Source organism: Oratosquilla oratoria, unplaced genomic scaffold (assembly GCF_046742065.1).
Source record: "Oratosquilla oratoria isolate Oo_2021 unplaced genomic scaffold, ASM4674206v1 SCAFFOLD87, whole genome shotgun sequence".
In the NCBI taxonomy this organism is placed as follows: domain Eukaryota; kingdom Metazoa; phylum Arthropoda; class Malacostraca; order Stomatopoda; family Squillidae; genus Oratosquilla; species Oratosquilla oratoria.
In genome coordinates, this window is record NW_027467751.1 from 401,223 (window position 1) to 425,429 (window position 24,207).

Genomic DNA, 24,207 nt, shown 5'->3' on the forward strand with positions numbered 1-24,207 from the left:
ATATATATATATATATATATATATATATATATATATATATATATATATATATATATATATATTGCGACTCCCTGCACAGTGAAAATAGCCTGAAACCACGAAAAGTTTTTTGATAGAAGATTTTCTAAAAAAAAAAAAAAAAAATGGGGTCTTGATTGTATAAATTCTATGGCAGCGGTTCTCAAGCTGGGGTCATGGCCTCCAAGGGCCAAGAATTTAGGAATGGGAGTTATGGGCTGCTGTTACAAGAAATATAAGATGCGAGTAATTAGGATTGTCACTTTTATAACAAAATAAAGTGTTTCCCTTCATGATTTTATTTATTTATTTATTTAATTGTTTGTTTATTTATCTATCTTTTTTATATATATTTATTTACTTATTCATCTATTTTGAGGGGAGAAAAGAGAGGGGGAACTACATGAATATATTGAAACTCATGGAAGGCGAAAGGAATGAAAAAAGGTTGAGAACCATTGTTCTCTATACGATCCAAGTCACTCGGCATTCCCTTATGATCTTTGACTCATCTCCTTATGATTGGAAACTAATCTCCAATCATAGGAAAAAGCAAAGCTGGGCGCGTTCCTCGGTGCGTTCCGCTTTAGTTTGGCCGTGGTTAGCGCTCCCAAACTATTAAAGCTTAAGAGACAGGTTCATACCGAAATAAAAGTCCGGTAGGCCACATACTATACCAAAGAAAAATTTCGTAGGCCACATCCAAAAGTTAGGCCACATACTATACCGGCACCTATATTGCTTTAATAGTTTGGGAGCGCTAACCGCGGCCAAACTAAAGCGGAACGCACCGAGGAACGCACCTAGGAACGCACCGAGGAACGCGCCCAGCGACCTTCAATCGCTCGTGCTCCTCCTCTATGACTTCTCATTGGTATGATGCTGCGCCCAAGGATAAAACATAAGAACGAAGAAGACCATAAGGCCTACACTAGCCAGTGCCATGCTCATGAACACCTATCAACCTCATCCATAAAGTTATCTAAACTTCTGTTCCATTCATTAACCACTCTATTGGTAAACCAGTTCTTGCCTATTTATTTCTTAAGTTTTAATTTGTCCAATTTAAATTCATTACTATGAGTCCTATTTTGCTGTCTTAATATGATGACCTTGTCTGTATTTCCTTGATAAAATCGCTGTTTATTGCTGACAAAATACCTGAAAATAGAGCTTCCTGAACGGTAAAAGGATTACAAAGGCGGGGCATACCGACAGGAGACCTTTTGATCCATATCTAGGTCGGATGCGAAAAAAAATCATATTAATAATAAAATAATAAATAAAACTATAATAATGTAAATAACAAATAAAATACATAAATCAATGCATAGGTATAGTTAAATAATAAACAAACAGGTAAATAGTAAATAATAATAAATTGACATATAACTGATGATAAATGAAAATCAGACAGACAAATGATAACAAAACAAAAACAAATAATATAAGATAAATCATAATCATTACAGCATCTTACTTAGGTATTTATCTAAATGATTCTTAAAGCTTCGAACTGAAATACATTGCACTACCTGTGCAGGAAGTTAAGTTAAAAGCACCAGAAGCTGTCTTGAAGAAAAGATGGGAACTCTTAGTGAAGAAGACCGTGAAGCAGATGTCGAAAGGAAAGATCTACAAAAAGAGAAAATGGCCACACCTTCCCACTCACTGCAAGTAACCTAACCCTTCCTCATTTTCTTTTCATTTTCTTGTGGTTTCTGCCTTCATTTTGACCACTTCTGCTCTGCTGAAGGAAATCCCCTTGCACAAATAAAGAATCACGTCCCTCTCGATAAACACTGACATGCATTTTTACCTTTTACGATTCTGTGTCCGTTCCGATCGCCTTCGTTTATGGGACCGCCCTCACGCATCTAGCGACTGGAACCAAACTTCAGAAAAGGCGATTCCTGAAGTGGTCCTGAAGCCCTCTGAAGCTGAAGTCCGATCACCGTCAAGAGTGGGCGCCTTATGAGGCCTTCTTTCATTGGTAGTCGTCACATCTGTGGGTGGCCCGTTACTCAATAATTCATCAACTTCCTCAATTATCCACATTTCCCGCTGGTTTTTCTGATACGTGAGAGGTTTTTCTCTTCGGGTCAGTCCCCAGGGAGATATGTGATCAATACCGTGTGTTATTAGAAAGAAGTCTGTAAGTCAAATTGCAGAGGTGGACGGCCCGATTCGGAAGTCCGATTATCCGATTCCGAAGTCCAATTATCCGATTACGAAGTCCGATTATCCGATTATCCGATTCCGAAGTCCAATTATCCGATTACGAAGTCCGATTATCCGATTCCGAAATCTGCTTATCTGATTAATCGGATTCACATTTTCGAATTGGGTAATCGAATTGGACTAACCCCAACCAAACGAATCGGATAATCGGACTTAGATATTCGGACTTGACGAGCTGGCGAATCAGTAATCGCTAATTGGACCTTTTTTTTTTTTTTCTTAATCGCTCCCACCTCTGTCAAATTGCTCCCGGGCTAAATCCAAAGTAAGATCATCACTTTTCGCGGCAAGTTAACACAGGAGTCTTGTCTTTTCCGCCTCCAAGCCGCAAGTTTATCAAAGGATTACAAAGGCGGAGCATGCCGACAGGAGACCATTTGATCCATATCTAGGTCGGATGCGAAAAAAAAATCATATTAATAATAAAACAATAAATAAAAACTATAATAATGTAAATAACAAATAAAATACATAAATAAATGCATAGGTATAGTTAAATAATAAACAAACAGGTAAATAGTAAATAATAATAAATAAATAGTAAATAATAATAAATCGATCTTTGTGGCAACCCATTTGTCACAAGTGGGGCCTGTGGTCTATCTTCTCCTCTCCCTCTGTTTGCCGTCGAAAACGTTCTCCATTGTCATGATACCTGTTTGTTTGACGAAGAAGAGTCCAGTATGAGTGCAAGAATTATAATTATTCACGAGAAAATTGCCTCGTAACATGCAAGAATTCCAATGTGTGTGTGTGTGTGTGTGTGTGTGTGTGTGTGTGTGTGTGTGTGTGTGTGTGTGTGTGTGTGTGTGTGTGTGTGTGTGTGTGTGTGTGATTTGATATTCAGAAATCTTGAAAAATTAAATATTGTAACCGAAGTCGTTTTTACTCAAACGAACACTCAACTGTCGGAGCTGGCGAAACCCGTGGAAGCCCAGTGTGATACCCCCTTGTAATTTGCTAGACTAGTTGGAAGTTGCATGACGACCAAAGCTTTTTGTCAATCTGATCAAATATTCAAAGGAGGTAAAATACACTTGGGATCAATTGTAGAACATACACACACACACACGCACGCATTCACACGCACACGCACACACGCACACACAAAAACACAAACACACATATTGATAAAGGTCCGAGGTGCTCCGCCGTCACTCAGGTCATGGTAAAAAAAAAAAAAAATACGGTTTGGGAGCATTAATGGTGGCTTACGCTGTCACTCAGGTCATTGTAACGATTTTATTATTCATCTTATAGTTTGAGAGCATTAACGGTAGCGATAATAACCTAACCTAATCTAATCTAATCTAATCTAACCTAACCTAACCTAAACTAACCTAACCCAACCCAACCTAACCCAACCTAACCCAACCTAACCTAATCTAACCCAACCTAAACTAACCTAACCCAACCCAGCCCAACCTAACCTAATCTAACCCAATCTAGCCCAACCTGACCCAACCCAACCCAACCCAACCCAACCCAACTCAACCCAACCCAACCCAACCCAACCCAACCCAACCTAACCTAACCCAACCCAACCCAACCTAACCTAACCTAACCTAACCTAACCTAACCTAACCCAACCCAACCCAACCCAACCCAACCCAACCCAACCCAACCTGACCTAACCCAATCCAACCCAACCCAACCCAACCCAATCCAACCTAAATTAACCTAACCTAACCCAACTTAACCTAACCTAACCCAACCTAACCCAACCTAACCCAATCTAACCCAACCTAACCCAACCAAACCTGTGTGGTGCTCGTGAGGACAGGGTTTAAGAAGCAGATATAAAACAGGACCGACTTTTCCATGATAATCCCTGGTCCTATGGTCATCAATGTCTTGTGAGACCAAGGTTTTAGCAAACTATTTGTAAAATATCGCAGGAAATCGATCGTGGCTACTAATCGTGTTTTTTTTTTTTTTGTTTTTTTTTGTCAGTTCAGATAAAACTATTTACCAATAAAAAATTGGTAATGTTTTTTTTAACTATTTAATTTGTTTATGTATTTATTCATATATCTATTCAATTATCTATTTACTTATCTATTTATTTATCTATATATTTACTTATCTACTTATTCATTCATTTATTCATTTATGTATTTATTTATTTATCTATTTTCTATTCATCTATCTATTTATCTGTATATCTATTCATCTATTAATTCATTCATCTATCATCTATTTATCTATTTATTCATCTATTCATCTATTCATTTATTTATTTATTCATCTATTCATCTATTTATTCATTCATCTATTCATCTATTTTATATTCATCTGTTTTTCTATTCATTTATTCATCTATTTATTTATTCATCTGTTCATCTAATTTTCTATTCATCTATTTATCTATTCATCTATTCATTCACCCATTTATCATCTCTTTATCTATTCATCAATTTATCTATTTATCTATTCATTTTTCTATTTTTCTACTCATCTATTTATTTATTCATCTGTTCATCTATTTTTCTATTCATCTATTCATCTATTTATCTATTCATTCACCCATTTATCATCTCTTTATCTATTCATCAATTTATCTATTTATCTATTCATTTTTCTATTTTTCTATTCATCTATTAATTCATTCATCTATTCATTTATCGATTCATTTATCAATCTATTTATCTATCTATATTTTTCCATTTATCTATTTATGCATGCATTTATCTATTTATCTATCTATTATTCTGTTTGTCTATATACCTATTCTTTTGTTCGTTTGTTTGTGTGTTTATTCTTCTGTGTGTGTTTATTCATTTTTATTTTACAATTTTGTCTTACGGTGTGTATGTGTCGACTTTCTCAATGTTTTTGGAAAAAAAAGATCTAGAAATAACATCATTGCCGAGGATGATCACCTCGTTTAGACGTAAATAATGCGAAATCTATCAAACATTTGAGTTTTTGAGGGATTAAAGTATACTAAAGTTTAGTGAATGAGAAATCATTTTATTCATGACTCAAAGGCTACAATATTTTTTTTTTATTGTAAGACTATTGTACCATAATCAAACACCCGGTTTTTCTTTTTAATTTGGTTTAAGAGATTAGTTCTGTCTTATTTCATAATTCTATTAATCAAAAGTTATTTTTTATCGTACTATTGTAGTACCAGAATCAAATACCCTGTTTTTCTTTTTAATTTGGTTTAAAATACTAGAAATGCTTTACTCCAAAATTCTATGAATCACGGGTGATAGTATTTTTTCTATTGTTTGACTATTGTACCAAAATTAAACGTCCTATTTTTCTTTTTAACCTGGTTATTGGTATTGCCTTATTCCATCGGTGGTATTCTTAAAAAAAATCTTTCCTTATATAAATCTTATATCAATCCTTGAAAGGGAAACATTTATACAAGGAAATATATTTTTTCTAAGAATACCACCGTAAGATTTTTTTTTATATATTCTTTCCAAGGACTTGGATTTATATAAGGAAAGTTTTTTTTTTTTTTTTTTTTTTTTTTTTTTAAGAATACCACTACATGATCTTAGCAATCTTTCTCTTCACAATGAGCAATCAGAAATGACAAATATTCGGTCAAAGTAGATCTCAGTCTAGCGCCAGACGATTCTATTCAACTTTTGGAGAGCTGATGTAGAAAAGACGTTTGATTGAGAGTCAACGCCAGAGCTGGGCGCGTTCCTCGTGCGTTCCTATATGCGCTCCTCGGTGTCCTAACTGACATGACTTTGCTCAGGACACCGAGAAACGCACATAGTAACGCACTGAGTAACGCATACAGGAATGCACTTATGAACGCACCTAGGGACGCGCCCAGCTCTGTTAAACTCCTTCCATAAGCTAATTTCCTCTTCCTCTAAGCTTAATCAAATCGTCTCGCGTTAAAGGGTTATCACACTGGGCTTCCACGGTCTTCGCCAGCGCCGACAGTTGGGAGTTCGTTTGAGTGAAAACGACTTCGGTTACAATATTTGAATTTTCAAATTTTCAAACATCAAATTATCTTTCCGTCATATATAGCAAAGCTGAATGATGAACTAAGATAATAAACCTATACGAATGCTAGAAATATTGTTGAAATGTTCCTAGAGAAGTCTAGGTTTCTGTAATTAAGTCATATTCTAGTTATTCAAATGAAGGTTGAAGGTAAGATGTTGGAGGTAAAACAGCCCAGTGTGATAGCCCCTTCAAATGAAATCCGTTATCTTCACTTCTTCAGCGAAGGGATCTAAGCTCGTTTGACACGTATCGACTTTTCGCCGTGCGCCGTCCACGACACGACGCCGTGCTCTCAAATAAACATGCGTGTCTATGCACGTTTTAACATGGAGTCGTGGACATAACGTGTGAAAGCGTCCACAGACATCGATCGTTATTTGAGAGCACGACGTCGTATCGTGGACGGCGTACGGCGAAAAGTCGATACGTGTGAAATGAGCCTTAGGCCCTGTTCACACCAGCGGTTTGAACCGCCCCGGTTTCATTACAATACAAGTCAATGGAGGCGTTATCATACAACTGAATAGTTTTTTTTTTACTATGCGGTACCGACGCGGTTTCCGCGCGGTTGAAAACGCTAGTGTGAACAAGGCCTTAGTACTGCGACTGCGGTGGGAAGAGTTGTGGGTAGCCCCAGTGGACGAGGAGTTCTGTGACGAAGAATACGGAGGCAAGGATGTTACCCCCCACAAGGAGAAGAAAGACGACCTGCGAAGGAACAAGGACACGTTTCAGAAGAGTGCGACAATTAAAAATAAACAATTAGATAAAAATTGAAATAAATGAATAAGTAAATAAATAAATAGATGAATAAATCAATCAATCAATCAATCAATCAATCAATCAATCAATCAATCAATCAATCAATAAACATATAAGTAAATAAATAAAGATATGATAAATAGATAGAAATAAATAAATTAAAATATAGTAAAAAATAAATAAATAAATAAGTAAATGAATAAATAGAAAATGAATAAATGAATAAATAAATAAAAATTAAAATAAATAAATGAATAAATAAAAATTAAACAAATAAATAAATAGACAAATAAATAAGTAGATAAAGCAAGTAGGTAGCTTTGGCTTTCCCGTTTTCTCTACATACTAAACTCTGGCTGAGAATAGCTCCCCCCTCCCCCCTTTATCATTGCAATCCCATCTTGATCAACCTACAAACGACAAATATTGTTGTCATTTACATATTTTTTCGCCATTAAACGATCTCTCTCTCTCTCTCTCTCTCTCTCTCTCTCTCTCTCTCTCTCTCTCTCTCTCTCTCTCTCTCTCTCTCTCTCTCTCTCTCTCTCACACACACACACACAAGTATATATATATTATATATATATGTACATATATATATATATATATATATATATATATATATATATATATATACACACATACACACACATACGCGCGCACACACACACACACACACGCACACACACACACACACACACACACACACACACATACACACACACACACACAAACACACATCTACACACACACATACACACACACATTTATGAAGGACATAATACTCCTCAACTTTAAGAGTTGTGTCTTGAAGGAAGGGATAAAGATACTGTCACACAAGTGGATGACTTTGAATCTTCCTTACCTATAATTATTATTACTATTATTTATATCATTATGATTTTTATTTTATCTTATTTTATTTTATTTTTGTTATCATTATTATAATTTTTCGCATCCGACCTAGATATGGACCAAAGGGTCACCCGTCGGCATGCCCCGCCTTTGTAATCCTTTGTAATCCTTTGTAATTAGTATACGAGTGTTGCAGAATGTCTTCTTCATTCATAACTTACTATTAAAGATGGCGATTACACAGCATATTCCCCAAATTTAATTGTGAAGGGTGATCCCTTCTCCCCTTACAAGGATTTACATCAGTGGCTTCCAAACTAGGGGTCGCGACCCACAGAGAGGTGTGAGGAGGATACAAGGGAGGGGGGCGTGACGTCATCTACTCAAACATCGTTGTTTAATAAGAATAATGAAAACATTCCATGAGCAGGTATCTGCCGTTACATAGAGCAAATCATAATTCTACCAGTCAATCTAACCCGTTTTCTATAAAGATACAAATAGAAAAGATATAAATAGAAAAATATATTATTTCATATGAAAAAGGTTTGGGGTGTGTGGGTCTGTTGAAATAAAAAAGGACGCGTCATATCTAATAGTCCTGCTCTTGATGTTCTTAGAATTAGGATCAAACATCACTACCTCCCTCTCCTTAATTCTAATCACAATCCTAACGCTTATTCTGATCGCACCCTTAACCCTTATCCTAACCCCGTTCATGGTCTAAATCTTGTCCCTAAATCTTAATTCCCTCGCTCAGCGTCCGCACATTATGTCGTCCGTGAGCGGCCTTCTGCGGGTTTTCAAAAAAAAAAAAAAAAAAAAAAGAGAGAGAGAGAACGTTTGGGAAGCACTGGTCCACTACTACATGGCACCTCAAAACGACTAACCCAGAGGTCCTTCAGAGCATAAGACTCGTGGATGGTGAGTTTGGTCGGAGTCTTGATGCAGGCCGTCATGTTGGGCATCTCCGCGTTCGCCCAGCGGTCGTAGATGCCGAACTCGTTGAGAGCCTGGATTCTGCCACGGGAAAGGAAAACAAAATAGAAAATATATCTCCAAAGTCGGGAAAAAGGTGATAGTTTTCAGTTCTTTTTGTTTCCCACGAAAAGAAAAGGAACAGAAGGTCATATCGTCGAAGTCTACGCCAAAGTCTGAATTACAGAAGTCAGTAGAAGGTATATCTCCAAAGTCAGAACCAAAGCGTCAGATTTCAATTCTTTTTGCTTCCACGAAAAGAGAAGGAACAGAAGGTCATAACGTCGAAGTCTACGCCAAAGTCTAAATTACAGAAGTCAATAGAAGATATATCGCCAAAGTCAGTACCATGGCGACAGCTTCCAATTCTCTTTGTTTCCAGGAAAGGAGAAGGACCAGAAGGGCACGTTATCGAAGTCAAAGTCTGAATAAGAGAAGTTCCCAGTTGACTTCGGGAAAAGAACTACTGGTATGACGTCATGAGATGTGTGACGAGGCCCTAGACATGGTGTAGACTGCAATCACATTTTCATTCATAACTTGTACCTCATTTAGGAAACCTCAAAATTTGTCAAGTGACTGGATTAATTATCACTGAATGTTGACTTTTCAATAAAAAAGTAGAAAATATCACATAATGTACGACTTAAAGTTTGTATTAAATGTCCATAGAGTTAAAAAAGATATATCGAATAACCTCTTTCGATTAACCTTTTACTGTCTGAAGAAACGATTTCAAGGACGTTAACATGGATATCTGTAAACTATTTTATTCGATTATCAAGACATTTGGACAATAAAAGGGTTAAGATGAGAAATGTGTTCTTACCTTGCATTGATGGGCTGCAACAGAGAACTTCCTTTCTGTACAGTCATGGCGAAGATCAAGGGCCAGAAGGAATTCGAGGACATGTAGAACTCACAGCGACCTATTCCGTTGAAGAAACAACCAAGGCTCGTGTCACACGTATCGACTTTTCGCCGTGCACCGTGCACGACACGACGTCGTGCTCTCAAATAACCATGGGTGTCTATGGACGCTTTTGCATGGTCATGGTTGTGACATTTAAAATTGTCCATACTCACCCATGGTTGAGAAGACGACGTCGTGTCGTGGACGGCACACGGCGAAAAGTCGATGCGTGTGAAAGGAACCTAAGTTCCAAATATTATCACAACCCTATTTATTATTTTTCCACACAAGTGCCCACGTAAAGAATATCATTCACCCTGTATTTCAGTGATGCTTTATTTTTCGTTCTTTTTCTTCATTTTTATTCTATCTTACCATAAACTGGCCTATCCTGATCTGACCTATCCTAACCTGGATAGTTTTATTATCAAGAGAACGATGATCCAAACATCTGCAGCTTGTGAACTGAATTTGTAGGCCATGGGAAGAATTACCGACAAACCTTCCCTAGTTCCTTCTCCTCACCTCCCTGTCTTTGTATATATACTCAGGTTTCTTTTGTTAATATACCCTGAAGATGTCTGAATAGACGAAAGCGCTCGATCTACAGTTTATCATTTTTCCTTGTAGTTTTCCGCATACTCAGAATCACGAGTCTATGTGATTTCTCCTGCATGTATGTGTGTATGTATGTATGTATGTATGTATGTATGTATGTATGTATGTATGTATGTATGTATGTATGTATGTATGTATGTATGTATGTTTGTATGTATGTATGTATGTATGTATGTATGTATGTATGTATGTATTCAGCTTCCTCAACCTGTCAGGCTGAAGTGGTCCGAGTAGACCTTCTTGCAGACGACTTCCTCGACCAGCATGGCGTGGGACCCGTCGGGAATGAGTTCATATGCCGCCCCGGTCATGCCCGAGGCTTGGAAGAACACCGACCGCCCTTTGCTCGTCTCGGCTAGGTCCTTGTAGATCCCCGACTGAACCTCCTAGAAGAAATAGAGATTAAGAACCTCTTTAGATCAAGGTTCCATCCTCAGATGAAGAAGAACGTCATCTGGCGTTTTCCAGGACAAAGCTTCTGGTAGATCCCCGACTGAACCTTCTGGAAGGAAGAGAGATTATGAACCTCTTTAGCTTAAGGTTCCATCCTTAGATGATGAAAAACGCCGCCTGGCGTTTTCCAGGACAAAGCTTCTGGTAGATCCCCGACTGAACCTCCTAAAAGAAAGAGATTAAGAATCTCTTTAGCTTAAGGTTCCATCCTCAGATGAAGAAGAACGTCGTTTGATGTTTTCCAGGACAAAGCTACTGGTAGATCCCCAACTGAACCTCCTGGAAGATCCCAAAGTAAACCTCCTGAAAGGAAGAGATTAATGAATTTCTTTAGCTAAAGAGTTCCATCCTCAGATGATGAAAAACAACGACTGGCGTTTTCCAGGACAAAGATCCTGGTAGATCCCCGCCTGAACCTCCTAGAAGAAAGAGATTAAGGACCTCTTTAGCTCAAGGTTCCATCCTCAGATGATGAAAAACGTCGTCTGGCGTTTTCCAGGACAAAGCTCCTTGTAGATTCCCTGAATTTCCTGGAAGAAAGAGATTAAGGATCTCTTTAGTTCAAGGTTCTATCTTCAGACGATGAAGAATATCGTTTGGCGTTTTCCAGGACAAAGCTCCCGGTAGATCCCCAACTGAAGAAAGATTAAGAACCTCTTTAGCCCAAGGTTCCATCCTCAGATGGTGAATAACTTCGTGAGGAGCCTACGCCAGGAGGCGCTGAGTAGCTGTGGCCGGGCAGTCATTTTTGCCCTATCATGAGCTTTGTGTCGCGACATGACGGTGTGATACAAATCACGTGACCCAGGGAACCATTTTATGGTCAAATAATTTTCGCTTCCGCTTACTGTTTGTTCTTGTTGTTGATTCTTCGAACCTATTGTGGTTGTTCACTGAATATGCCGGGTTGTTGTTAAGCATTCAGATGCACCAACAGTCCCTTTATGCAGAGAGTTGCGACAACTCCGGACACGCCGCAATTTTGTGGCCATCTGCGGAATTGTTGTAAGTCTCTGTATATAGGGACCAGTGGCGAGTTGAGTATTGATGATACCCGGTCTAGTACTGAGAAATATCACGAGAAAGGAATATATTTTGAATCTATAAACACAGATAAAACACAAGATGAAAATTTTATTCGATTCAGGTATATATAAACCAAATTTATAAATCTTTTTTTTTCCCAAATGATCTGTTTGGATGTTCCCCCGACCCCATTTGAATGCCCGGGGCCATCGATCCTCTGCCCTTCACCCTCTACACGCTACTGAAAGGGACTCTACACAATACAAAGAAGCCCTCACCTGCATGTAGGCGGTCAATGCTGTAGACCCTTCGAAGATGAACTGAATGTTCTGATCGTCGATAACGTCCTGCAAGGAGTCGTGGGTGATGGCCACCGTTTTCACTGCCAACAGCGAAGTCAGAGCCCCGCTGTCATGAAACGTTGGATATTTGTTATAAAACAAACACACACACACACACACACACACACACACACACACACACACACACACACACACACACACACACACACACACACACACACACACACACACATACACACACACACACACACACACACACACACACACACACACACACACCTCTCTCATGGCGCTGTGGTTAGAGCTCTGGCCTGCCACTACGGAGGTCCGGGTTCGACTCTCGCCCGGGGCTGAAATAATATCAGTATCGCAGCGCTGAGGGGTGTTACTCCAACTCTCGTGGGCGGGGAGTTGGGGGTGTGTGTGTGTGCAAGGTCATAGCATTACCCATAGATCGGACCTACGAACTCTGAGCTCTCTTCCAGGAGGGAAATAGCTGTCGATCACGAGTCCAACACGTGATCCAAAGACCAAGTGAATACACACACACACACACACACACACACACACACACACACAGAGAGAGAGAGAGAGAGAGAGAGAGAGAGAGAGAGAGAGATACCTGGAATGAATTAGACAAGGCAACAGTATGTGCAAACACTATTCAAGAATTTAAGAACAAACTTGATGCTGAACGATACAAAGACGGGTCACCACGAGCATAGCTCCCTTCCCGTATAATACTAGGTAAAACTAGGTAAACACACACGCACACACACACACACACACACACACACACACACACACACACACACACACACACATACACACACATTGTGACATACAAAGCACCAATAAGACAAAACATCGATTGGACAACATTCCATGGCTGCCGCTGAACTGCTGGTTGACAGCTTTGCTATTTATTAGTGTAATAATTACTAATTCGTTGTCAAATACTAACAACAATTATATTTTGGTGCATTAATACGTGTATATATATATATATATATATATATATATATTTTTTTTTCTTTTTTTTTTTTTTTTCACATACACTACAGCGCATTTTCCCCTTATAAGGAGTGCCAAAGCGTGCGTGTGTGTGTATATGTGTATGTGTGTGCTCAATTATCGACATGAAAATAGATCACCAAGCGTTACGACACATGTACATATAACAAGTACATATATACATATACCAAAGGCTTTTTCTCCCTTACAAAGGAGGTAGCCAAAAAAAAATCATAGAAACCCCTCACACCCATTCCATCCCCACATACTCCACTCCCTTCCACCCCCTTCCCTCTCTCTTGCTTCCTCCTGGATGACAGGTCATACCAGCATCTCCCCCACTACCCTGGTTCAATAATAAGTAATAAAAAATATACAAATACGAAACGAATTGCGATAGCGTAATTCCTTGTGTATTCCTCAGGTACTAGACAACGATGACCATGTTATGTTATGTTCATCTGGAGAACATTAAGGTCAGGAACACCTACCTGACGAAGGCGATCACCCACCTGTAGCTGCGCATGACGATCAGCGTGACGGAGATCCAGACAAGGGCAGCGAAGCGGTGGGCGTTGCCCCGGACGACGCTTGTTACCGCTGTCGACAAGTAATCTTAGTCAAACAAGTAACACTACACAAGTGGTTCTCAACCTTGTTTTTGGCCATGGCCCACCTAATCACCTTTAAAATCCTAATGTCCCGGACACGTGTGGTGATATACAATTCTTATCATTCGAAAAATAAACTCCCCTTTCAGCTGAAAATGCATAAAATATTGGTTTAAAACCACTTCAAAAGAACAAGGCATCAATGAAAAATAAAAACAAAACAAATTTAATAAAATGAAAATAAAAGAAAATACCCAGACTTCTTCAGTAGACCCTAATTGCCCCTCATTAGAAATCATATTGCCCATCTGAAAAACCAAATTGCCCCCCTGTGGGGCGTACGCCCCCCCCCCCACGTTGAGAAGCAGGGCACTATACACGGATTGGCAGGTCATATGTATCCTTATTCAGAAGCCCTCTAGCTACGCCATAGTGGGTTTCAGAAAGTATATAATCGAGGCGCTCCATGACAGGTAGTCGAAGACGCCAAAACTATGTTTAGAATTATCGATGTCCGAAGTTTGACCTAATGAGGCGCTCAAAGAAAACGTATTTTTGAGGCTCTGGCGTCTTCGCCTGTCTGGCACTGAATGCCTCAATTACAGTGTTTGTCGTCAGCTATTTCTTTAAAGTTTCGATACAATACTTAATGCAGAAACAAACATGTAAGAAAAGTACATAAAATTCATCAGCAATTAGTTAATTTGTAAGTTCAGTATGAAGTCCTGTCCTACACTTGCATAAAATTCATTTTTTATAACCAAAACAAAATATATAAAGTTTGTCATTGCACCGAAGATGTTAGAAGACATCTGTATGTAAATGTACGCTCGCTAAATTAGGGTTTGTTCACACTATATATGTATTGATATACTGTTACAAAAATATATAATAGAAATTATTCTATTAAATTATTCGATTTAATGTCGTGAACTCCCCCAATCAGGAGACAAGGACTGTACCCCTCACAGAGGACTTTGTAGCTCGGAATTTAATTATTCCCTTGGTCCAACTCGCTAGCGGCAAGTTTGAGCTGCTGTCACCTCGACCTCCGCCGCAAGTAGCGACGCTCTAATCCGCTCGGCCAGTGAGTATCCGCAATTAAAATGAAATTTTGAAAATGAATTTATCAAAATTTTGGTCCGTTTTCTTCAACCTCATTTCTCTTTTCATTTCTTTCATTACTAAATCCATACACAGGTTAAACAATCTTGGTGACATTACATACAAAGGATTACAAAGGATTACAAAGGCGGAGCATGCCGACAGGAGACCTTTTGGTCCATAACTAGGTCGGATGCGAAAAATATATATAATAATGATAAATGAATAAAGAAAGAAATAAAAATTATAATATAAGTAATAATAAATAAAATAAATAAATGCATAGGTATAGTTAAATAATAAAAACAAGTAAATAGTAAATTATAACAGACAGATTAATAATAAATGATAATCAAGAAAATAATAAACAGACAAATAATAAACAAATAAATAAGTAATATCAAATAAATGGCAGTCATTACAGCATCTTGCTTAGGTGTTCATCTAAACGTCAAATGAAATTTCACTTCAAACATCTCGCTTTCTTTATTATCCACTTTTGCTCAAGCTTTACATCCATCAGAGAAACTTTATTCCTTTTGAATTTCTTTCCTTCCTCCTCCATATGTAGTCAGGTAGGCAGGCAAGTAGGCAAGTCACAGAGTCAGGAAGGCACGTAGGCAGGTTATAAATGTAGATAGAAAGGCAGGTTATATAATTAAGTAGGTAAGCAATGAACACAGCCAAGTTGATAAGGAAGCAAAGATGGATTTTGCAAAAGCAAGCAAGAAGGTTATATAGGAAGAGATAGTCAGGTAGGCAAGTACATTGTCAGGCAGCCAGGCAAGCGATTCACACAGTCATTTAGGCAAGGAGCCAGGGAGGCAGGTAGGGAGACTGGCAGACGGTTCACAAAGGATAACAAAGGCGGAGCATGCCGACAGGAGACCTTTTGGTCCATATCTAGGTCGGATACGAAAAAATCATAATAATGATAAATAAATAAATTAATTAATGAATAAATATAGATTATAATAATGTAAATAATAAATAAAATATGTAGATAAATGCATAGGTATAGTTAAATAATAAATAAACAGGTAAATAGTAAATGATAATAAATTGACATAACTAATAATGAGAATCAAGCAAATAATAATAAACAAACAGACAAATGATAACAAAACATATAAACAAATAATTTAAAATAAATGATAATCATTACAACATATTGCTTAGGTGTCTATCTAAATTATTCTTAAAGCTTCGAACTGAACTACATTGCACTGCCTCTGCAGAAAGTTTATTCCATTCATTAACTACACGGTTGGCGAAGTTCTTTCTACCCGCTTCCAAATTAAATCTATTTCCAGACAGTTTGAGACCATTGTTTCATGTCTGATTCTCATTCAGTGTGAAAATTTTGTCACTTTTGTTGTTGTCAATTACCTATAGAATCTTAAAGACCTGTATCAAGTCACCTCTGAGTCTACGCAGGAGGGCAGGCAGGCAGGCAAGCATTCAGGCAGACTGAGAGTTGTCAACGCTGTGCTTAGGCGCTTGTATTACTGGGTGTGCCAAGGTAAAATTTTGTCACTTTTGATGTTGTCAATTCCCTTTAGAATCTTAAAGACCTGTATCAAGTCACCTCTGAGTCTACGCAGGCGGGCAGGCAGGCAAGCATACAGGTAGACTGAGAGTTGTCAACGCTGTGCTTAGGCGCTTGTATTACTGGGTGTGCCAAGGTACACTGTCCCTTTCCTGAATTGGAAAGCGTTTCCTTCGCTTGACGAGCGCTTGCGACCTCAAGACAGGAAATGATTAGCAACGGAAAGAACTCGCCCCTCTTGACCCCGTGGATTCTCACGAGCGAAGCGAATCGCAGTGCTCCTTGGTAGCAGGAAGAGACAGAATCCGAGACACGTAATTAAAAATCGAAAGCTAAGTTCAATACGCCATGGTGATACACTATTGTATCTTTTATCAAATTAACGAAAAAATTAAATTAATCAAGTCGGAATGAAAACAAAGGAAATATGAGATACAAGAAAACTAAATAACATAAGATTAAGTGAACCATAAATGAAATAAGGTAAGATCTAATCCAAATGAAACAGAATTTCATAAGATATAGTCTATCTATCAAGGAGTTCTTTTCCCTTATAAGGGAGGTAACTAAGTCAAGGCACCCACTCCTACTCACTTTACTCCCATCCAACACCCTCTTTCCCCTCTCTCATCTTAGCTCATCGTGGATGACGGGTCATCCCCGTCTCCCGCCTACTGCCCGGATCATAAACAATGCAGGAAGTCAGAGTACATCCACAACAGGACCGCTTCACTCACACGGCGACCCTTCCTCATCGTCCCCTTTATGCAGAAAATAGAGAAGACGGGGAGAAATCCCTTCGTGCAGCGTCAAAATATTATATATACACAACCAATCTCCACTTACCACTATCCCCTGCCCTCTCCTTTCCCTGCTAAACAGACATTCCTCTCTTACTCAGAGCCTCCTTTCACCCCATCCATCCACCTCATCCTCTGTCGTCCCCTCACGTTCATTCCATCCACCTCTGCCCAAAACACTCCTTTTGCTAATCTTTCTTTACTCATTCTTTTCATGTGCCCATACTCTACCTATAATCAATATTTCATCAACCCTATCAGCAAATGTGAGACCAGCGCACAGGCTATAAACCAAAACATAATACTATGATAAAAGTCATAGAGTTGTTGACCAGAGTTACGTATACAAGTTTACACGTCGTGAGAAGAACACTTACGTTGAGAGAAGAAAATCCCGAAGGCGGCCCAGACGTGGTGGAGGACGGTCGAAGGTTCTTGGAGATCCAGCGTTCGCGCGGCTGACAGCGTCGTCACAATGACCAAAATGGCTGACAGCAGAAGGCCAACCCAGACGTACCACCTGTTAGAAGACAAAAAAGAAATTATAATAATAATAAAAACATTCCCTCTTTTAAGCTATTAACTGCTCTTGGATCTTGAATCTCTCAAGGTCAGAGAAAAGTATCTGGTGAGTAATGATAAAAGATAATAATGATAATAATAATTATCTTTTTTTTAAGTTCCTTTTGGACCTTAAATTGCTTTAGGTCGAAGAACAGGATTTAGTGCTTACAAAAGAATAACGGAGTTCTTAGTCTTTTTTGGACCATTTTTCTAAGTCGAAGAAAAGGACCTGGTAGGCACTGAAGATTTTTTTTAAATCTCCTAGCCTCTTTTGGGTATGAAATTCTCTAAATCGAAGAAAACTTTCTGGTGCAGACAAAAAAAAAAAAAAAAAAAAATATTGGAGCTCTTTACTTATTTCAGACATTTTTTTCCAGTTCTTAATCTCTTTTGGACCTCAAGTTTCTCTTAAGTCGAAGAAAAGGGTCTGGAGTGAGGTGGAACATCATGAAGAGGACCCAGGAGTCCTTGTTTCGGAGAAAGAATTTAACTTCGTTTCTTTTGGGACTTACGAGAGAGGGGACAAGAAGCCCAAAGGATTGGGTACAGGTCGCGGTCTCTGCACCAACACCCGGTACTTCTCCAGGAACACTGGGCTCGTGAAGTCCACGACCTGACTCCGGGTAGGCGACATCCCGAAGGGGCCCAGACCGATGTCCGCCTCCTGAAGAAGGTGAGAACGAACTCTTTTGTAAGACTGTACGTGCTGGACTCGTGATCGTTAGTTGTAGCCCTCCCGAATGAGAGCACATATATGGCGCAAGGTCTGTGGATAATACTGTGATCTTACACGTACACACATGCCCATCTTTGTGTGTGTGTGTGTGTGTGTGTGTGTGTGTGTGTGTGTGTGTGTGTGTGTGTGTGTGTGTGTGTGTGTGTGTATATGTATATATATATATACATGTATATATATATGTATATATATGTATATATATATATGTATATATATGTATATATATATATATATATATATATATATATATATATATGCAAAGGTGTGTGTGATAAAATGTAACATGGGACCTCTCCGAGTATCCTTGTCTTCTTATGTATTTATTGTTTCTTTCTGTATTGCTTTTTTGTACCTTTGAAAATGTCTAAATAGACGAAAACGTTCGGTATCTGTTTTTTCAATTTCCCGGTGGTTTCTGCGAAAAAAAAAGATATATATATATATATTATATATATATATATATGTGTGCATATAAAAATACATACACATATGCATATGTGTGTGTGTGTGTGTGTGTGTGTGTGTGTGTGTGTGTGTGTGTGTGTGTGTGTGTGTGTGTGTGTGTGTGTGTGTGTGTGTGTGTGTGTGTGTACACGCGCGCGTTCGTCCATCCATCCGAGATTCGCGCCCTTGTCGTGAGTCGCGGACGCCTCTGCTGGCGGGGCTCTGGCCGAACTGGGCGCGACGAGGGCAGCTTCGGCACTACGACGGACGACAATGACGGGGCATCAAGATCTCTAACACACGCCTACGCCCCGAGGGACTTCGAGATCCCTCCAGATGATCGCCCCAGAAGGCTCTTCTCGGCGGCGTGAAGGCGCGGGCAGAAGAGGGGCACTCCGGCACATCACGCGAGTGTTCGGAGTGCTCGCCCGCCCTCCGCCGAGACTCGTCCGTCGGTCCTCGGAGGGCCCCCGAGGAACCGCTGCACAAGATCGACGCGGGGGCCACGAGAGACGACAACACTTCGGCCGGCGGCACTCGCGCGAATGTGTTCGCGGTGCCCGCCGGCCTCGGAAGCCCAGCGCCGGGAGGAAGACTCGACGCCTGCCGGGGGAGGCCTCCCATTGAGGAATCTCGAGGTTCCTCGAGACGCGGGCCGGAAGAGAAGAAGGATCTCCCGGTCGGCGGCGCCTCGACCAGTGTCCGGGGCACCGCCTTCGACGCGTCTCCACAGAATAAACGAGGGAGTGGACGAGTGAGTGACTGAGTGGTTGAGAGAGTGAGTGAAAGTGCTTGAAAGAGAGTGAAAGAGTGAGTGAATGATTGGTTGAGAGAGTGAGGGATTGATTGGTTGAGTGAGTGAGTGGAAGAGCGAGTGATTGAAAGAGTGCGTGTGTCCTCCCCTCAGCTGAATAAAATCGTTTTCCTTTGGCCACAACAACAAAGAATCCGTCAGTTTATATTGAAGGAATTGGTCGAAATAATCTGAACCTTCATTGTACAAAGTTCTGTTACCATAGGAAAAAAAAATCGTCTCTCTCAGGCAAATAAATAAATATGTGTGTGTGTGTGTGTGTGTGTGTGTGTGTGTGTGTGTGTGTGTGTGCGTGTGCGTGTTTGCGTACTAACCATATACTTACATAGTTTACATATATCAAAAAGGCGTGCAGTTTCAAAGCAAAATCTCTCTTTCATCTCTTACTTTTCTGAGGACCATTCCTATCATTCCGTTCCAGTCGCCGTTCTCCTGCGGGGCTCCCCAGTATCCGTCGCCCTGAACCACTGTGTACCTGGAATTGTACCCAATATGTCTGGAAGGATCTTGCAAGACCCGTAGTCGGCTTTATATCGGGGTTGCGCGTTCGAAGAGAAAGATAAGCTTCTGCGAGACTTTTCTGTTGTAGTTGTTCAAAAAGAGAGTTTGTGATAATGGAAATAAATGTATATTAAGTTAATTACGCGTCTACATACACCATTTCCTGCTTTGTATGGATTCTGGAAATAGGTAAAATGCGGGTGTGTTGTAATTAAATCTGTTCTGTATTACTCAGTTATGATCGGGCGCGCAACCTCGATATAGCACCTGGGGTATATACTTTGGTCAGTGACTTTATCTAAAGGCCCAGTCACACCAAGCTTATGATCTATTTCCGATCACCGGTGACCAGTTACAGGTAGTCTTTGGAAGTCGCTGGTAGCCGGTAATAAGATAAATAATAGGTAGATCCATAGATAGATAGATGTATTACAACACACGCTGAATAGTCCCCAGTACATAGATTTTCAACTTATCGACCACATCAACTTTTTCCATTTCAATTCCTTGCATAGGTTTTGCGTCGCCGACCGATCGCTTGATTTTCGGTCGAAGGTGGTCGGAAACAGGTGTAACTGGGACCTAAGATGTACCAGATATAATTTTTCGTTATCATTTTCTTTTCATTAAGAACATGAATCAGAACATCACAAAAGAGAATCAGAATATCTGGTAGGATGTTGTATAGATTAGTAACAAGTTTATGACTATGTTTCATTCTTACTTATTCATTTTATTTTATTTGTCTATTTTTATTTATTTGCTTATGTATTTATTTATTTAAGCATTTATTTATTTATTTTATTATTATTGTTACTATTATTTTTTTTTGCTGGGTGGAAAAAGCCTTTCGTATATGTATGTATGGAATTAGGAGAGCCACGCGAACATTAAGAATTCGTGAAAGGGGGGAATGGAGTGGAAAAAGTTGAGACCCACAAAGATAGAAGAGAAATCTCGATACATTGAAGAACCTTTCTCCCTCACGTGAAGTTGATGGAGACAGCCAGACTCTCGAGGAGTTGTGCCATAGGGCCGCTGATGGCAGCGGTGCCATCCCCGGACGGCGTGACGTAGACATGGGGCGGCCACTCTTCGGCAGCGATCACCAAATGAGGCGCCCGGTCGAACCTGGAGGACGGGTGAATGTACGCGTGAGTACATGGTCGAGGTACAGGATGGTCGGTCTGGCTGTCCTTATGGTCTCTTACAGTCTCCAATGCTCTTCTGTTCTTATATTGTGGAGAAGGTGGTAGATGGGTGGGTAGGTAGGTTAGGTAGGTTAGGTAGGTTAGGTAGGTTAGGTAGGTTAGGTAGGTTAGGTAGGTTAGGTAGGTTAGGTAGGTTAGGTAGGTTAGGTGGGTAGGTAGGTTAGTAGGTGGGTGGGTGGGCGGGTGTTATGGGTTATGGTAAGTAGGTGGGTGGGTAGGTAGGTAGGTAAGTGGGTAGGTAGGTAGGTAAGTGGGTAGGTAGGTAGGTAAGTGGGTAGGTAAATGGGTAAGTAGGTAGGTTTTCGTTGAGTGGGTCGGTGGCTACGAAGGTAAATGAACAAGTCAATAAAAATAAATACTTAACTATATAGCAAATGAATAAATATATAGATAAACAAGTGAATAGACAAATAAGTAAATAAATAGATAAATAAACAAGTGAATAGATAAACGAGTGAATTAACAAACAGACAGACAAACTAGTAAATAAGCAAATTTTGTTTTTACTTGAAGTTCATGGGCGACTGTCCTCTTGGGCTCTTTCCGTCTTCGGCAGCTCGCTTTACCCGACTCTTGACCGAAATTGTCCCTTTTTCCTCCTCCTCTTCCTCCTTCTCCTCATCCTCCTCTTCCTCCTCCGTGTTGTTCTTCACTCCGAGAGGACGCAGCTCCTCACAGGCAACCGACGTCTTCGTCGTCGTCATCGTCGTCGTCGCCATCAGGTCTGGTCATGATAACAAAGTGGAGAGTTTGTGTAACTGAAAATCGGGGGTTTTGGTCAGGACTTGTGATATTAGTTCCTTCTCTTTAACAGCGAGACGATTTTTCGTTTTTCTTTTATTTCATTTTTAATGTGCCAGACGATTTTCTTTGGATGAATAAATTTGCCCGACATACTAAACAGAGAAAAACAAATCTAAAAATATGTGTGTCCTTAGTGATGAGTCAACGAACCGCACAATATTGTGGTAATGGACATGGAACTGCCTAGTGCAGTCTCCAATGTTCTTCTGTTCTTATATTGTGGAGAGTGAAAAGAGAACATAATGTGTACTAGAAGAACCGTTCAAGAACTATATCGAATCAGTCACGAGCAAATATTGTGACCCTCCCAGAAATTTTCATTGTACAAAATTCAAATTATTTGTCTGACAACTTTTTATTGCGTATTCAAGAAAATCGCCCGTATTGTTTTAGTTGTGCACACCTACGCGATATTGCATTAGAAGATTAAATGTAAATTTTGTAAATTATAATACATGAAGGTAACATGCGACTTTCTTGGCGGAAGTAAATAAAAAAAAAGGCTACAAGCAAATCTACTAACGAACGAAGCCGCTCGGATACGGTCCAGACGCCATGTTGTAAGCTAAATATTACATTGAAAAATATATCACGTACTCGACAAAAAAATCATGTTGACTTTGTACTGAGAGTCGAAATTTTTGCTTGTGTCTGTAACTTTAAAGAATCGAGCAGTATTTGGTTAAAAGAGAGATCTATTTGATTACATGTTTGTTTGCTTACATTGTTTATTTATTTCCTCCATTATAATTAGTATCCAATTCTGTTATGAACCGAAAGGTCTTATATCCAGAAACTACTTTTATATTGCAAATCACATAGGATCATTAATTTTTATGAAAGTGGCAGTTGCCGACAAGATTGACGAGTTAAACACCATTTGAGGACGGAGCCTTTATTTGTACGACGTTTCGCTTATTACAGCTTTTTCAAGTACAAGTTGAGATACAATCTCAAGCATTTGTATCTCAACTTGTACTTGAAAAAGCTGTAATAAGCGAAACGTCGTACAAATAAAGGCTCCGTCCTCATATGGTGTTTAACTCGTCAAGGATCATTAATGACCTATATATGAGCTTTTCAGTCCATAACAAGATCAGAAACAGAAAAAATAAAACGGATAATAAATAACGAGCATATAAACACAAACAAATAAATATGCATTAATGATAACTAAACAAGCAATCACACGAACCAATTGATAGGCTTCATGTGTTAATCGAAATGAATCTTCGAATTGTACTTCTAACATGGTTAATGGAAAAGTTTCTTAGTTTCTAGAAACGCGAAGACGTTGTGAAGATTACCAATCCCAAAATACCCATGTAAAGATAAGCTACCCTATATATTAGCTTGAAAAATGTACCAACCCCAGAAATGAGCTTGTAATTATAAATTGCCTCAGCAGTGACGACTATTCAATAAAGTATAAATAAGTAACAAGATAGGCAAGCAAGTAGGCATGCAGGCTAGCAGGTAGGAGTCCTCAGAATGAGCTTGATAAAACCAGTCACTTCAAATATTAGCTTGTAAAGATAAACAACTTTCATATACTCTGTGGTTGCTAGTTTTTGCAACGTCCAGACACGTGTACTTACTTCTCGGAGGCGAAGTAGCTTCTGCCCACCAAACAACCAGCAGGGCAATGGCGAGACCGAGGAGTCTACGAACTTCAGTCATCGAGGCTGAACGCGATCTGTTACGAAAAGAAAAATTCAGTTATTTATGTATCGATTCATAAACGACACTGCTAATGTGACGCGTTTTTATTTTAGATTTTATCATGGCAAGCCTTAGATTATTTTATTCAAGCGAGCGGAGGAACTTATGCTTGAGCGGTTGAGGGTTTGAATTTATGTCGACATGACGTCATAACGTCGTGAGGATTGGTGGGTGGGG

At 39.4% G+C, this 24,207-nt stretch overlaps 1 protein-coding gene across 1 annotated transcript; it reads right to left on the minus strand.

Annotated features, from left to right (window-relative positions):
* Positions 1 to 6,066: 6,066 nt before the first annotated feature.
* On the minus strand, positions 6,067 to 24,000 carry LOC143024057 (putative glutamate receptor). Its single transcript, XM_076182774.1, has 12 exons — positions 23,907 to 24,000; positions 22,012 to 22,228; positions 21,281 to 21,424; positions 20,180 to 20,267; positions 18,311 to 18,462; positions 17,612 to 17,754; positions 13,683 to 13,770; positions 12,133 to 12,262; positions 10,584 to 10,761; positions 9,674 to 9,773; positions 8,757 to 8,886; positions 6,067 to 6,957 (listed from the first exon to the last, which is right to left on the minus strand). Exons 1-12 carry the CDS (start codon positions 23,986 to 23,988, stop codon positions 6,844 to 6,846), a joined length of 1,566 nt encoding a protein of 521 aa, XP_076038889.1. The 5' UTR covers positions 23,989 to 24,000; the 3' UTR covers positions 6,067 to 6,843.
* Positions 24,001 to 24,207: the final 207 nt, after the last annotated feature.